This window comes from Paramormyrops kingsleyae, chromosome 18 (assembly GCF_048594095.1).
Source record: "Paramormyrops kingsleyae isolate MSU_618 chromosome 18, PKINGS_0.4, whole genome shotgun sequence".
NCBI lineage: Eukaryota > Metazoa > Chordata > Actinopteri > Osteoglossiformes > Mormyridae > Paramormyrops > Paramormyrops kingsleyae.
In genome coordinates this window covers 2,253,623-2,270,695 of record NC_132814.1, presented here as the reverse complement: position 1 = coordinate 2,270,695, position 17,073 = coordinate 2,253,623, and the positions used below count along the sequence as shown (strand labels likewise).

Genomic DNA, 17,073 nt, shown 5'->3' with positions numbered 1-17,073 from the left:
GATTCTATCTTATCCGTTACTTTCCTAACTTATCCTATTCTATCTTACCTTACCCATTCCTATCCTACCTTATCCTATTCTATCTTGCCTAACCCATTCCTATCCTTCCTCATCCTTTCCAATCTTGCCTTAGCCATTCCTATCCTACCTTATGCTATTCTCTTATCTTAGCCGTTCCTATCTCAGCCATTCCTATCCTACCTTATCCTAGTCTATTATTCCTTAACCATTGCTATCCTACCATATGCTATTCTACCTCACCCATTCCTATCCTACCTTATGCTATTCTTCCTTACCGATTCCCATCCTACCTTATGCTATTCTACCTTACCCATTCCTAACCAACCTTATCCTAATATATCATTCTTTAGCCATTCCTATCCTACCTTATGCTATTCCACCTTACCCATTCCTACCCTATCTTATGCTATTCTACCTTACCCATTCCTATCCAACCTTATTCTAATCTATCATTCTTTAGCCATTCCTATCCTACCTTATGCTTTTCTATCTTATCTTACCCATTCAACAACAACGGGTAACAAATTTATTTCTCTATAGTGCATTATGACAACATTACATCGTCTCAATGCGCTTTACAGCATCCCCACCCAAAGCCCCCAGTGAGTAAGCCATAGGCAACACTACCCTACCTTATGCTATTCTATCTTATCCGTTCCTTTCCTACCTTATCCTATTCTATCTTACCTTACCCATTCCTATCCTACCTTATCCTATTCTATCTTGCCTTAGCCATTCCTATCCTACCTTATGCTATTCTCTTATCTTAGCCGTTCCTATCTCAGCCATTCCTATCCTACCTTATCCAATTCAACCTTATCTTAGAGATTCCTATCCTATCTCATCCACCGGTATCTTATCCATTCCTATCCTACCTCATCCAAGTCTAACTTATCTTAGCCATTCCTATCCTACCTTATCCTAATCTATCATTCCTTAGCCATTCCTATCCTACCATATGCTATTCTAACTTACCGATTCCTATCCTACCTTATCCTAGTCTATTATTCCTTAACCATTGCTATCCTACCATATGCTATTCTACCTCACCCATTCCTATCCTACCTTATGCTATTCTTCCTTACCCATTCCCATCCTACCTTATGCTATTCTACCTTACCCATTCCTAACCAACCTTATCCTAATATATCATTCTTTAGCCATTCCTATCCTACCTTATGCTATTCTACCTTACCCATTCCTACCCTACCTTATGCTATTCTACCTTACCCATTCCTATCCAACCTTATTCTAATCTATCATTCTTTAGCCATTCCTATCCTACCTTATGCTTTTCTATCTTATCTTACCCATTCAACAACAACGGGTAACAAATTTATTTCTCTATAGTGCATTATGACAACATTACATCGTCTCAATGCGCTTTACAGCATCCCCACCCAAAGCCCCCAGTGAGTAAGCCATAGGCGACACTACCCTACCTTATGCTATTCTATCTTATCCCTTCCTATCCTACCTTATCCTATTCTATCCTACCTTACCCATTCCTATCCTACCTTATCCTATTCTATCTTGCCTTAGCCATTCCTATCCTACCTTATGCTATTCTCTTATCTTAGCCGTTCCTATCTCAGCCATTCCTATCCTACCTTATCCAATTCAACCTTATCTTAGAGATTCCTATCCTATCTCATCCACCGGTATCTTATCCATTCCTATCCTACGTCATCCAAGTCTAACTTATCTTAGCCATTCCTATCCTACATTATCATAATCTATCATTCCTTAGCCATTCCTATCCTACCTTATCATAATCTATCATTCCTTAGCCATTCCTATCCTACCTTATGCTATTCTAACTCACCCATTCCTATCCTACCTTATGCTATTCTACTTTACCCATTCCTAACCTACCTTATGCTATTCTACCTTACCCATTCCTATCCAACCTTATCCTAATATATCATTCTTTAGCCATTCCTATCCTACATTAAGCTATTCTACCTTACCCATTCCTACCCTACCTTATGCTATTCTACCTTACCCATTCCTATCCAACCTTATCCTAATCTATCATTCTTTAGCCATTCCTATCCTACCTTATGCTTTTCTATCTTATCTTACCCATTCAACAACAACGGGTAACAAATATATTTTTCTATAGTGCATTATGACAACATTACATCGTCTCAAAGCGCTTTACAGCATCCCCACCCAAAGCCCCCAGTGAGTAAGCCATAGGCGACACTACCCTACCTTATGCTATTCTATCTTATCCGTTCCTTTCCTACCTTATCCTATTCTATCTTACCTTACCCATTACTATCCTTCCTCATCCTATCCTATCTTGCCTTAGCCATTCCTATCCTACCTTATGCTATTCTCTTATCTTAGCTGTTCCTATCTCAGCCATTCCTATCCTACCTTATCAAATTCAACCTTATCTTAGGGATTCCTATCCTATCTTATCCACCGGTATTTTATCTGTTCCTAACCTACCTCATCCAAGACTAACTTATCTTAGCCATTCCAATCCTACCTTATCCTAACCTATCATTCCTTAGCCATTCCTATCCTACCTTATGCTATTCTAACTTACCCATTCCTATCCTACCTTATGGTATTCTACTTTAGCCATTCCTAACCTACCTTATGCTATTCTACCTTAGCCATTGCTATCCAACCTTATGCTAAGCTATCATTCTTTAGCCATTCCTGTCCTACTTTATGCATTGCTATCTTACCTTACGCATTCAACAACAACGAATAACAAATTTATTTTTTATAGTGCATTTTGACAACATTACAGCGTCTCAAAGCGCTTTACAACATCCCCACCCAAAGCTCCCAGTGAGTAAGCCATAGGCGACACTATCCTACCTTATGCGATTCTATCTTATCCGTTCCTTTCCTACCTTATCCTATTCTATCTTACCTTACCCATTCCTATCCTACCTTATCCTTTTCTATCTTCCCTAACCCATTTCTATCCTTCCTCATCCTTTCCAATCTTGCCATAGCCATTCCTATCCTACCTTATGCTATTCTCTTATCTTAGCCGTTCCTATCTCAGCCATTCCTATCCTACCTTATCCTATTCTATCTTGCCTAACCCATTCCTATCCATCCTCATCCTTTCCTATCTTGCCTTAGCAATTCCTATCCTACCTTATGCTATTCTAACTTACCGATTCCTATCCTACCTTATCCTAGTCTATTATTCCTTACCAATTCCTATCCTACCTTATGCTATTCTACCTTACCCATTCCTATCCAACCTTATCCTAATCTATCATTCTTTAGCCATTCCTATCCTACCTTATGCTTTTCTATCTTATCTTACCCATTCAACAACAACGGGTAACAAATATATTTTTCTATAGTGCATTATGACAACATTACATCGTCTCAAAGCGCTTTACAGCATCCCCACCCAAAGCCCCCAGTGAGTAAGCCATAGGCGACACTATCCTACCTTATGCTATTCTTCCTTACCCATTCCCATCCTACCTTATGCTATTCTACCTTACCCATTGCTAACCAACCTTATCCTAATATATCATTCTTTAGCCATTCCTACACTGTTAACCTTTGCTGTATTTTTCACAGTAAAATACCACAAAATGCCCAGTAACTTACCTGAAAACATTTCTACAGCTAATTACTGTAATTTGCTTTGCATTATGGGTATATTAAGGTTATTTACAGTAACTTACTGTATTTTTAAAAATTGCGGTAGTAGTTATACCTACCGTTAACACATTAGCAGTAGTGCTACTGTATTATGTGATTTGAATGGTTCATCATACTGTTTGTGTATTTTTACTCTTTCAGTGGTTGGTTGCAATAGTGCATTACATTTTAACTCTTTCACTGCCAACCATTTCCAGATTTTCCTCCAAGCTAGTGCCATTTGTCAGTATGATACCAGTGAAAGTATTATGGTTTTGACTTTTTAGGGGACTTGCCTGTGTGTAAGGTTCAAGAATTCTGATCATCTAATCTACTGCATGCAGTTGTATGCACATGCACAGCTGCTGCAAATGTGCGCTTGGCACTGCATTGCCATAGAGATCAATTCAAGTGACAGCTGCTCCTGGGGACAGGGAAAAGAATGCAGAAAGGCCTCCTTGTAGGGAAATTTTATAAAGCAAGGTTCTCCAAATCTCTCCCAAAATTCTGTGTTTTCTTAATTGACTTCCATTCATATGTAAAGACTACAAGGTTAACTACAAATAAAAAAAGCAGAATTCACATTGCTGCATCTCCATCAGTTATCTCTGATTAACCCTGAACAAGATTCACACTTCCTTTTGTTAATTTTTTTACTTGCCACTATTCTGTTGTTGGATTTCACTTAGGTTGTTGCTGCTGTCTGTTTTTGTGTAATTTTGTACTTGTGACAAGTAGTGAATAAAGTTATTTAAAAAAGACGCAGAATTGCGAACTTCAGTCAGTGGAGAATATTGGACAGGAGAGGAAAGACAGGTTAACTTTGTTAACTCTTCGTTACGATATGCTCGAGAGGACAAAAGATTTTGCACCTCGTTATTGTTGGACCTCTGTGTGGAAACTGCAAACGGGACGTCATAAGGTAATGCAAAGAACTCTCCTACCTAACATACTCGTTTATTAATTTTTAAGAGCATATATATTTTTTTTTGTGTGCGGGGAGGGGGAGCTTAAAATCGGTGTTAGCTTCAGCTTGGTCGAGATAGCACATTAGCTGAATTATTCTGGAAAAAATAGGTTGTGTGTGTTTTTTTCTTTTCTTATTTAAATATATATTTAGAAATGTATTTTCCACGGAGAGGGGCGAGGAACACAGGCGCAACGACAGTCTTTGTCTTTTTCCCGCCGAGTGTGGTGCATTGTATTGAAAAGCTGGCCACGCTAACAGTGGGACATTTGGCTTCAGCTCTTTGAAAGACAAGACAAAGCAGCAGGTAAAAATACACATTTAATGAGAATAAAGAAAGACAACTTTTTTTTGGAAATTTAGAGACTGCTAAAACAATCTTATCCAGTTTTGAGCTTGCTCATGTAGGTTAGCCTGCTTTATTTAATTTTGTGTGAGCTGCAGTACACAACATTAAAAAGTTAATATAACATTAGGTTGGTGGCGCGAGGAACTCCAACCTAAGTTTAATATTTATTATTTTTTTAAGTGGGAAGGGGAGCATGTTTTTTTCCTTTAATACAACGTCTTCCAGGGTCTTTTTCATAGGAAAACCATGTAACGTCTGTGTTAGGTTGGTCAAAAGAGCAATTAGTTGAATTATTCTGGAAAAGATGGGTTGTGTGTGTTTTTCTTTTATTTACTTATGTAAATATATTTTTCAAGGGTTAAATAAATGCAACATTAAATTAACAATTGTCTCTCTGTCTTTTCCCGCCCAGTGTGGTGCATTGCTGTCCTCCTGCCCTTGCTGGCCGCGCTGACAGTGTGATGTAGCCTCAGTTCTTTGAGAGACAAGACAAAACAGCAGGTAAAAAGACATATTTAGTGAGAATAAAGGTAGACAACATTTTTTGGAAATTTAAAGACTGCTAAAACAATCTAACCCAGTTTTGAAGTTTCTCATGCAGGTTAGCCTGCTCTAATCTCAACTGTGGTTTATTGTTTCATAGGTTCCATTTAAAAAGCAAGACAGTGTAGTGGTCTGTAAATTAGTCGCAGTTAGTTGCAGTGCCATTGTTAAGGGGTTTAACGTCAGCTTGACAGACCCTCCAAAATTTTTCCTCCAGTGTTTCAGGGTCTGCATGGTTTAAGTTAATAACATTGATCTATAGATAGTTTTTCTTTTAACTTTTTCCCATTTTTTGATACAACCCAAGCAATGTAGATCCCTTCTTTAATAATAGAACAAACAGAAAATAGATTGAGATGTTTTTCAGTCACTGTGTTGTTGCCATGCTCTTTGCAAATTAAAAGTTAAGTCAAATTCAGACACATGCAGCCATGTACAGGTGTAAATTTTGTGGTGTTTGTAGTTCAGAATTAAGACAATTTTGTTATCATACGAAGAAACATCAGCACACAGCTAATTATCGATTCACATGTGGAATAGAGCAATGTCCTTTTTCCTATCAAACATTTTCTGCATTCAGATCCCATATGCACAGGAACCACCGCTATTGCAGGGCTCAGACTAAACACACCCATTTTAAAGGAAATCTTGCTTGTGGAGTTGAGGCATGTTTCTATGTGGCAGAGAATTTTTCAGCATTATGCACTCACTTGAGATTTCATATTAAAGATGGCAAGAAAGTTGTCTGTCCTTATGATGACTGCCACAAACATTTCAGAGTGCGCTCATCTTTTGCCACACATTTATCCAGGAAACATAAGCCGGTGATAACAACTCAGGTGTCAACTCTCCCCGAAAATATAGACTGTACTCAGCCTTCTGAGGAGAATCTGACTCCAACTCCATGTGATCATCTAGAGGAGTGTGATAATCAACAAGAGACATTTTTACATAATTTGGCTCTTTTCTACCTGAAAATGCAAGCCAAGATGCTGTTGCCAGCGAGCACAATACAGTGTATTCTTGATGGATTTCAGCATGTCCATAGCACTTCTATGGCAGATGTTTTTGACAAGTTGAAGGGCAATCTTTCTGAGCTAGACATACCACAAACTGAGATAGAAATGATTATTCAAAATCTCTCTAAAGAGGATGTCTTCACAATATACAACAAAGGAATACTCAGATCTGACAAAACAAGGAGAACATTTTACAAGCAGTATTTTGACTATGTTGAACCCACCCAGATTTATCTGGGAAGTGATGCTGCTGGAAAGGAATGCTTTTGCCAGTACATTTCCATCAAAGAGACATTAAAATCCCTCCTTAGACAGTCAAGTGTTAAAGAGCAATATCACCAATCCAAAAATCATACCTCTTCCAACATGGTTGTAGAGGATGTGGCAGATGGAAGAAATGTAAAAGAAAATGCTCTGTTAAAAGACAATCCTTCTTCATTGTCCATCATCCTTTACCAGGATGGATTTGAGGTTGTGAATCCTCTTGGGTCAGGGAAGAAAAAACATAAAGTTTTGGGGGTTTACATGAGTCTAGGTGAGGTCCAGCCACACAATCGCTCTTCAGTTGATCCCATGCAGTTGGTGATGCTGTGCAGAGAAAGGGACTTCAAGACATTTGGTCAGGAGAAAGTTTTCTCAAGTATTATCACAGACCTTAAAGATCTAGAAGATACAGGGATTGAGACAGATGATGGAAATACCCTCAAAGCGGCCTTGATTTCCATTTGTGGAGATAATCTTGGTTCACACTGCTTAGGTGGTTTCACTGAAAACTTCAGTTGTAGTACGCATTTTTGTAGATACTGCTTGATTGAAAGGAGAGACTTTGAAAAGACACCACTAAAGCTTGGTCCAAAAAGAACCATCACTGGTCACAAGGAGAGTGTACAACAGCTATCCACCACTGACCAAGACATGGTACAGGGGGTAAAGTTTGACTCACTTTTCAATTCTCTGAAATATTTTCATGTCTGCACTGGGCTTCCCCCATGTTTGGGTCATGATTTATTTGAAGGTGTAGTCTCTGATGACTTGGCATTGTACATCAGTCATTTAGTGAAACAGGAAAAGCATTTCACTTATGCACAACTAAACAGGTCGATCACACAGTTTAAATACTCAGGGAATGATAGTCTCAGTAAACCATGTGAGGTTAAGGAGTGTGGCAAAAAACTTTCTGGTTCTGCAGCACAGAACTGGTGTCTGTTGCGACTGTTGCCACTGTTGGTTGGTGACAGGATAAAAAATCCTGAGGACAGTCAGGTCTGGCAACTGTATCTACAGCTCAAGGAAATGGTTGAGCTCATATGTGCTCCCAAGATCCATCATGACCAGATTGCATACCTTAAGATAATAACTGAGGAGTATGTTCATTTAAGACACACAATTTTCCCTAATCACCCACTCAAGCCCAAGCATCACTATTTACTGCACTATAGTGACCTCTTTTTGCACTTTGGGCCTCTTATTCGTTTGTGGACTCTCCGGTTTGAGAGTAAGCATTCGTATTTCAAGGAATGCGCCCGGAAACTGCACAACTTTGTTCACCTTTGTAAAACACTGGCAGAAAGGCACCAGCTGCTTCAGGCGTACCTCGGCAGTGGACCATTGTTTGCTCCAGCAGTTCAAGCAGTTGGTGAAACTAGTGAATATGATGAGCAGTTGTACAATGGTCTAATTCAGGAGTCTGTCAGGACAGCTGGCTTGATGAAAGAAACTACATCAGAGGTATCAGCAGTAGTTTACAAAGGAACAAAATATTGCAAAGGGCTTGTTGTTGCGATGGGTCATGATGAATGTGGCCACATCTTTGGAAAAATCTCAGTGATCCTCATCAGTCACAAACAAGTACACTTTGTTTTGGACATCCTTCAATCTATGATACTGATCAACCTTGGACTTCACTGTCTACACAATTCTGAAAAAAGATTCATATGTGTTCAAGCAGACAGTTTGTTTGATTACTACCCTCTGCCAGTGTATATCGCTTCAGGTTTAACCGTTGTATCTTTGCATCATTCAATATCATCCTCTTAATTCATTGCAGATATGGACAGTGGCAGCCTACATCATGAAATTAACCTGGCATTACCTGACCTGCATGAAGAGACAAAGAGGGCAGTTATTGAGCACCTGACAGACATTATTGGTGTCAGAAACAGAGAAGATCTCCTGTTTGTTGAGCCTGATGATATCAAGCCTTTCTTGACACCAATTCAAAGTCGAAGACTTGTTCAAGTATTCAGAAAAGGTGAGAATGCATTAATGTCATAAATGGTTGCAGACCTATCTTGAAAATAGTTGTAAATTAGTTATTTTGAGAGTTATTTTGAAATTGTACTTTATTTTTCAATTCATAGTTCATAAAAAATCTAGCTTTCAAAACTAAAACTAGCTTTCATTGCCATTGGTACACTGTAAAAAATCAAACTTGCAATTGCTGAGCTTACAGTCATTTCTTTCACAATTCAACAATAAAAGTTGAGTTGCCCTATAAACTCAAATACATTAAGGGTTTCAACTAATCTTTTAACGTTTTGGAGCAAAAGTTGGTCTCAGATGAAATTTATAGCTGGCAAAATGAACGAATTCAAGTTTTACATGAGTTGAAGCGGTTGGCGCCTTTCGGTGCCTGAGCACGCATGCGCATCTCATATTTTTGGATACTACGGGTCTAGTTTGCACTTTTGCAAGGACTGAAAGCCACCTGGCCGTCTGCCTTAATGCGAACGTGAGGCTTTTTATACCAGGAGGTGGATCGATCGTTCATCTCAACTTTCTAAAGGCAAGTAATGTTTCTTTTATTATATCAGACAATATATGTTTGAACAGTGTCAATTTGTCTTTTAGAAATATCACAACTGAAGTTCTTCGTATTTTTCCGAAACTTAGCATAGCATTACTTTCTAGGCTAAGAAGCCTTGTGGCTTATGGGTATGTGTTTACTATATCATTTAAGATTCCATGTCACAAACTATGTGCCATGTCACAAAACAATGAAAATCCGACAAACATCGCTACTAAAGAGGCTCGCTCATATCTGACAAGCCTCCGCGACACCCCCTATGTGTATTTCATGAAGTGCAGTCTGTGGCCGCCATACCACCGAACGAAACAAAATAGGCTGGCTCGCTCATGACCAATGGCAGCAACCGCCAATTTATAACCGCCAATTTATAATGGCGGTAATTTGAAATTAACTCAGGTTTCTTTTGAATTGTTGACACTGTCCTCTCCTCTCTTCTCATTATAGTTTTTGTATGCAGTGCCAGTTCTGCTGTTTTGTCTGTTCAAGCCAAGAAGTACTCTTAAGGCATCACCAGCTACGACATAGCAGAGGATTTCATTTGCCCTGTGTTTACAGTGACTGCGTCTGTTCGTTTAGGACACGAGGGGCATTGAAGTCTCACCTCAGCAGATCACACAACAGGGCTAAGAAAAGGCAGGAGATCTCAACATTTTTTTGTGATTTTTGTGAATTTAAGGAAAACTGCTCACAGCATACATTTATTTCACATATTTTAAGGCACTTAAAAAAACCATCAGACTGTATCCTGTCCTTTCCAAAAATGTGACTATGCTACCAACAATGTATCAACCTTTACGTCACACACAAGCAGAAAGCACAAAAACTCAAAAGATATAAAAAACTGTATTAGACTGATTTCTCATGCAAATGCATGTCCTAGTGAAAGTAGCTCCCCTGATAAATCCTTAAATACCTCTCAGGAGCCAGAGACATTACCAAGTGGTTCAGGTGTAGCATCAAGTGATAAAGAGGACAATGAGTTTGTAGATTACCAATGTCTTGAACATAAAATAGCTAGACTTTTTCTATGCATGCAAACATTGTTACATGGTTCTAAAAGTGCTTTGCAGAGAATTATTGAGGAAATTAGTGACATTTTAAAATTTTCTCAGGTTCATTCATTTCAAAGAATCAAAGAGGTGCTTGCTGAACAGAACATTGAGGCAGATGATGATGTAATTAAAAATATAAATGATGCACTTTTCAAAACCAACCCATTAATTATCTCAACAGAACCAAAAGGTGCATTATCTACTGATTACAAGAGAAATATTTATTTCAAGAATAATTTTCATGTAATTGAGCCTACAGAGTACACCTACAAAGCCAGAACTAGAAATAAATTTGTTTATGTCTCAGTAAACCAGGTCTTGGAGAACTTATTGAAAGAGAAAAGTTTCTTTGAAAAGTTAGCATTTGATAAAGAAATTAGTGAAGGTTACAGATCATTTAGAGATGGGCAGTATTTCAAAAACAACAAGCTTTTAGGATTGCAAGATACTTGCATTAGTTTAGCTTTGTATATTGACGACTTTGAAATATGCAACCCTTTAGGAACATCTCGAAAAATTCACAAAATAACTGCCGTCTATTGGGTTGTACTCAACTTATCTGCAAGGTTTCGTTCTACATTGCCCTCAATACAGCTTGCTCTTCTTGGTAAAAGTGTAGACGTTAAACAGTTTGGGTATGATGCTTTTCTTTATCCACTCATTGAGGATTTAAAATGTCTTGAAAGCACAGGGGTGTATGTTGAATCTTTAAATAGTTTTTTAAAGGGAACTGTATTTTGTGTCTGTGCAGATAATCTTGGGGCTCACAGCCTTGCAGGCTTTTTGGAGTCATTTAATGTCGACAAGTTTTGTCGATTTTGTAGTATTGATAAACATCAGATTGCAGCTCTTGATCCTACAGAATTTCCATTAAGAACGGTGGAACAGCATAACATTTTTCTAGAAGATCTTCAGGATGGTCAAAGACAAAGTGTGTGTGGTGTCAAAGGTTCCTGTGCCTTAAGTGCGTTGTCCTATTTTCATCCAGTCACTGGATTTCCTCCAGATATATTACACGATTTCTTTGAAGGTGTTGTCCCTGTGGAATTGTGTTTGTGTCTTCAAGATTTAATCAGAAAGGGTTTTATTACATTTGAAGGACTAAACAAACGTATAAAATCATTTCCATATAAATTCTCTGATAAGCTCAACAAGCCACAACAAATTACAAAAGCCAGTTTTGGAACAGGAAGAGTGAGTGGCAATGGACATGAAAACTGGACACTTTTGCGTTTGCTGCCTTTTATCATTGGGACCCGTATACCAGAACATGAGCCATCATGGGAAATATTGATGGACCTTAAGGAGCTTGTTGAGATTGTTGTCTCGACAACTCTATCAGAAGAAATATTGTCATACTTGGACACCAAAATATTGGATCATCGACGACTACTGATAGAGACTTTTCCTGATTTTAATTTGAAGCCAAAACACCACTATATTGAACATTATAGTCATCTTGTGCGTTGTTTTGGTCCCTTAGTTGATTTGTGGACTATTCGATTTGAATCTAAGCACAACTTTTTCAAGAAAACTGTGCATGATGTCCAATGCTTTAAGAATATACTACTAACACTTTTTTCAAAGCATCAACAAATGATGGCATACTTCTTAGATGGTCATAGTCTTTTTAAACCAAGTCTGCATGTTGATAATATTGACACAGTTGACATCTGTTTCTTGAATGAAAATCTTCAGAAGTGCTTGAAACTGAAATATCCACAGGTAAAAGCTGTGTCATTTGCTAAATGTGTTTATCTGTATGGGACCCAGTATGTTAAAGGCATGATCATTTCATCAGGACAACTGAGTGGACTGCCTGAATTCTACAAGATACTGAACATTTTGGTAGACTCTGGGAAAGTGTCATTTGTTGCTACAAAGCTCTCCTCTTGGTTTATAGAACATTACAGATCATATCGGCTTGACAGCAGCTACAAAGATCTGGAAATACTTGACCCAGAAGATTTGAATGATTACCACCCTTTAGCTGAATACTGCGTAGCTGGACAACTGATGGTGACACCTGTTACATGCCTCCTGCATTGAAAGTGATGGTATGTATTATTCTTAAATAGTTTTCAGTTGATTACTTTGAATTTGTCAATTATTTAGAATTGCGCCCTTTTTTGGTTTGTCTTCACAGGCCCTGTTACTGCGAGTCCACGTCAGTCCAAAACTTATCAGAAAAATCCAACTGTCCACTGTTCCAGAATCTGTGAAGCAGCTTCAAGATGAACTACAAGCAAAGCTTGGACTTGAAGGTGACTTTGCAATACAATATGAAGACCCAGATTTTGGGAACGCGCTTTGCAACCTGATGGATATTAATGAGCTACCTGCTGGACGGGCAGTGTTGCACCTCATTTGGGAGGAAAATGCATCAGCCTCGCCACCACAGACTCCATCTGATCATAGCGCCATCTCATCTATTGATACAGCCAGTGTGAGTTCAGCATCTTCTTTCAGCCCATCCTCATCCACCCAGACCTACATGCGTAGCACTTCACAGTGGCCAAATCCATTTCCTATCCCAACCTTTTCCTATGATGTAGAGTTAAAACTTCGCAAGGGCAATGAGGTATATGAGAAAGCAGGGGCAAATTTAAGTGTAACAAGAGACATCAAGATGGAAATTCTAGATAAGCTGGCACAAGAAATGTTTGCAATCAAAGCCTACCCTGACAAGAATGAAATAACATCTGTTGCCCAGGAGCTAGTTTCCAAACATCCCTGCCTCAAAGAGCCCGGCAATGGCACAGGATATGATGGTTGGGCAACAAGCATTAAGTTCAAGCTTGGCAACTACCGTTCCAAGCTAAGTCAAGCTGGATGTAGTGAACTTGCAGTCAATCGAAAAAGAAGAGGGGAAGAAGATGACGGTGGTTCAAATAGATTTTCCTTAAAGAAACCAAAGCGAGGTGAAGTCAACTTTATCCCTGATGCCCCAGAAAACTACAATGATGAGTCTCTTGAAAATGAAAGATGCATTTTGGAAGATGAAATGAAGAAGAGGGATAAGAACATGGCACTCATCACCCAAAAGATGGACATCACATTCTCTCTCAGGAGGAAAGAAGTTGTGGAGATGCAGCCCTTGGTCAAGGAAATGCAGCTCAGATGGCCAGCTCTCTTCTTGAAAGAACAGGTAAGATAATCTCTTAAATTTATAAAGGAAAACTTCCGTTTTTTATTTTTTTTTCAGTGTGGTCTTATTTCTAGAATGGAAAACGTTCATTTACTCACCCAGACAAATTTCAAGGCATTTGGAGTTGTTAGAAAGAAATTTTAATCCCAATGTTACGAGTCAGTCGTTTTGCAGGAGAGAGCTGAGCCACGGTTATGGGGAAAGGATTCACTGAGACAACTAAGAAATGCCTGAATTAAGCCAAAAACCACTCTGGAGGGTTTTTAACATAAGGAAATAATATTAAAATGTGTTTAAAAGCTCCAAAAAGTTGATTTTACATGATATAGGACCTTTAAAATTTCTTCTGAACAACTCCAAATGCCTCGAAACCTGTCTGGGTGAGTAAATGAACGTGAGATCCATTTCTTGTGCCCTTCATAAGCATCTGTTTGTAGCACGCCAATATCTTGTAGAAAAGGTTGGAGGCTACCGTTGAGCTAACAATGCTAATGGTAAAATATAAAAAAGTAGTTGGCTCTAAAAATATGAAGCTAATTTTGGTATTACCAACAACTCTATTGAAGTGAAATCTATTTACTTGTCAACTTACTGTGTATAATAATGGATTGCATTTATTTTGCTCTTTTCTGGGCACCCAAAGCGCTTTACAATTCCACTACTCATTCGCTCTCACATTCACACATCGGTGCAGGGAAACCACAGTTGTAGCCACAGCTGCCCTGGGGTAGACTGACAGAAGCGACGCTGCCATATTGCGCCATTGGCCCCTCTGGCCAACACCAGTATTCGGTAGGGTAAAGGGTCTTGCCCAAGGACACAACGACCAGGACAGAGAGAGCCGGGGGATAGAACCAGCATCCTTCCGGTTACAGATGAGCTTCCCAACCCCCTGAACCACGGTCGCCGCAATGACTTGTCTTCACTGGGCATCTAGAATCTTTTGGTGCTGACCCTTAGCAGGCAACAGCCATGAAACTCACAGAACAGGATTGAGAAAGTCACTTGCGTGTTATGAAAGTATCCAAATTTGACCACAGGATGTTATTCTTACTTCATTCTTACATAACTATAAAATTAATGACATTTTTGCAATGAATTTAAAATACAATTTATTGATTTATTTCTTTTCTGCAATGCATCCTGTAACAATTGTAACCATTCTTTTGTCTTATCAACATTTGATTTGGTATTCTATAGACTTACTGTAAAATCTGCCGATCAGATTTTTCTTGTTTTTTTTTTTTTTTTAAATGCATCAGTTAGAATTTGTACCACCACTACCACTAAAAGAAAAAAAAATCCAATCAAGACCTGACCAATAGATCAACCGAGACTAACTAAATGTTTTGAAATTAAGCTGTTTTAACCAAATTTGAAAACAATGTCATTTTTATATAATGTACCTTTAAAAGTTTTCTTCTATATTTTTTTGTTGCTTTGTAGATTTGTGCGGAATTCTCACGCATTACCACCAAAGATCTCATGGGGACCTTCATGACTGCCCTCGACACTTACTCACTTCGGCTGATTAAGCTGTATCGAGTTAGAAAAGCTGCTTTCCGTAATGACATGGATTCCCTGTTGCAGAAGTTTGATGAACAGGTAATATATAAAAATGTATTTGTGTCTGGTTTATGAGGAACCTGAAGTTCCCACTGTAACGAAAGATACTTTATTAAATATTTACTAAATTGATGTAAAAATTGTTAGTTTTCAAAAAGTGTGTCCTGAATGGGATTATAAGCTAACAAGCAGCGCTGTGTGTTTGGCAGATGGCAGGTCATGACAGACAGTTCAACTCTCATCCCATTCATGGCACTTTTTGTTATAAATGTTGTAATAAGTGTGCTACATTTGTTGCACATCAAAATTACTTAAAAAAAAAAAAAAAACAAAACCATCAAAACCATGAGCAATTATCTGGAATAACTAATTTCAACATCTTATTTCTTAAGTCTGTATTTTTAGCAACAACACTTAATGTGTTTTTAAAAACAAAATGGTAGGTTTATAAATGAGGCTGAGTCTTATTTGATTTCCTTGTTTTAGGTCTCAAACATAGTCCAGCATCGACGAACCATCAGTTTGGAAGGGTTACCGATATTAGTTCGCGACGATGAGACCAAACTCTTCCTAACATGTCTGGTGAGCATGCAAATCTACTCAATCTTCAGTTTTGGTTTTCAGAGACTTATATGTACTGTTGTTTTTTATTTGCATAGGATACAGATCCAGTTGAGAGGGCAACCCGAGGTGTTACGGTGGGAATCCTCACTGTTCTGGAGGACTACGTGGGACCCAACTCACAGTCCACAGTGGTCAACACTGCCATTGTTTTGGAAGAGGACATTATTCTTGATGACCTGCCAGACCTTCCCACTGCCTTTGCCTACCTGTTTGGCCTACTTTATGGGCTCAACATGGAGTTTCCCAAAGAACTCAAGTACACATTTGAAGCTGTGCAACACATTTTTATGGAGTTGACATCTACCTGTTCCCAGAGGGTAAGAAGCTTCAAAACCAAGCTCTTAACCAAAGTCTAACCTATTTGACAACATGTTCAACTCAAATGCAACTTGTGTGAAACAGAATGCAGCAATTTGTTTTGATTTAAAGTTCTGAATCAATCTGTTCTGTTCTAACTTTACTTAATGTAGCTTGCATGGCTGATTGCAGATTTCATGTATAACAAGTTTTTATAAAATGTTGAAAGGGTTTATTCTAACTTGAACTGTTTTAAACAATTTTTATAATCTGGTTTTAGGTACATTTGTACTAGTTTTATAACAAATGTGGCGCGATACTGAACTTCAGAGGAAATTAGTGTTGATACTATTACTATTAAAAGACAAGTGGTGGAAAAATTTGTTTGAAAGTTGTTTGCTGTATGGAAACCAGATAGAAGTTGTTCACATCCTGCCATCTGATGTTTTGAATCTGTTTGTTAGTGACTATCTATCAAGATAGGTTTGATATTCTGTCTGACAATACCACACCTTTAAAATTGGATGAGTAACATTTGTTACAAAAATTTGACTTTTTTTGTGTTTTTGGAAGGACTTTATTTGTGGCTGAATGTTGTCAGTATGTTTAAAATGGCTGATCTCAAAAGTCAACATTGTCAGTGGTGCAGTTGTGTTTGAACACAATAAAGTTATTTGAAAATCAACTGTGTAAACATTCATTGGTACAACAGGGAGCACCTCATGAAAACTATAAAAGATACTTTTTCTAAACTTTAGGAAATTGATTGGCAAAACAAAAAAAAATATGTTGTGTAAACTTTAGGAAATACGTTGCCAAAACTAAAACGAATACCTTGTGTAAACTTTAGGAAATACGTTGCCAAAACTAAAACGAATACCTTGTGTAAACTTTAGGAAATACATTGCAAAAACAATAAAATATGAGTTAAGAAAAAGCACAATTATTAATTTTGTAAACACAAAAACATCAGCTGAAACAACTTTTCTCCTAAACTTGAAATTATAAGTTATCCATCAGAACCTAAAAACAAAAATGCAGTGGG

The 17,073-nt window shown here is 38.1% G+C and overlaps 1 protein-coding gene and 1 long non-coding RNA gene across 5 annotated transcripts in view; both read left to right on the top strand.

Annotated features, from left to right (window-relative positions):
- LOC140579324 (uncharacterized) overlaps nt 1-17,073 on the top strand; it is an 88,131-nt gene that overhangs the window by 27,273 nt on the left and 43,785 nt on the right. The gene's annotated exons all lie outside the window — the stretch shown is intronic.
- Nucleotides 10,412-16,713, top strand: LOC140579322 (uncharacterized). The gene is made up of 5 exons (XM_072701777.1): nt 10,412-12,450; nt 12,540-13,541; nt 14,988-15,146; nt 15,594-15,689; nt 15,767-16,713. Exons 1-5 carry the CDS (start codon nt 12,427-12,429, stop codon nt 16,085-16,087), a joined length of 1,602 nt encoding a protein of 533 aa, XP_072557878.1. The 5' UTR covers nt 10,412-12,426; the 3' UTR covers nt 16,088-16,713.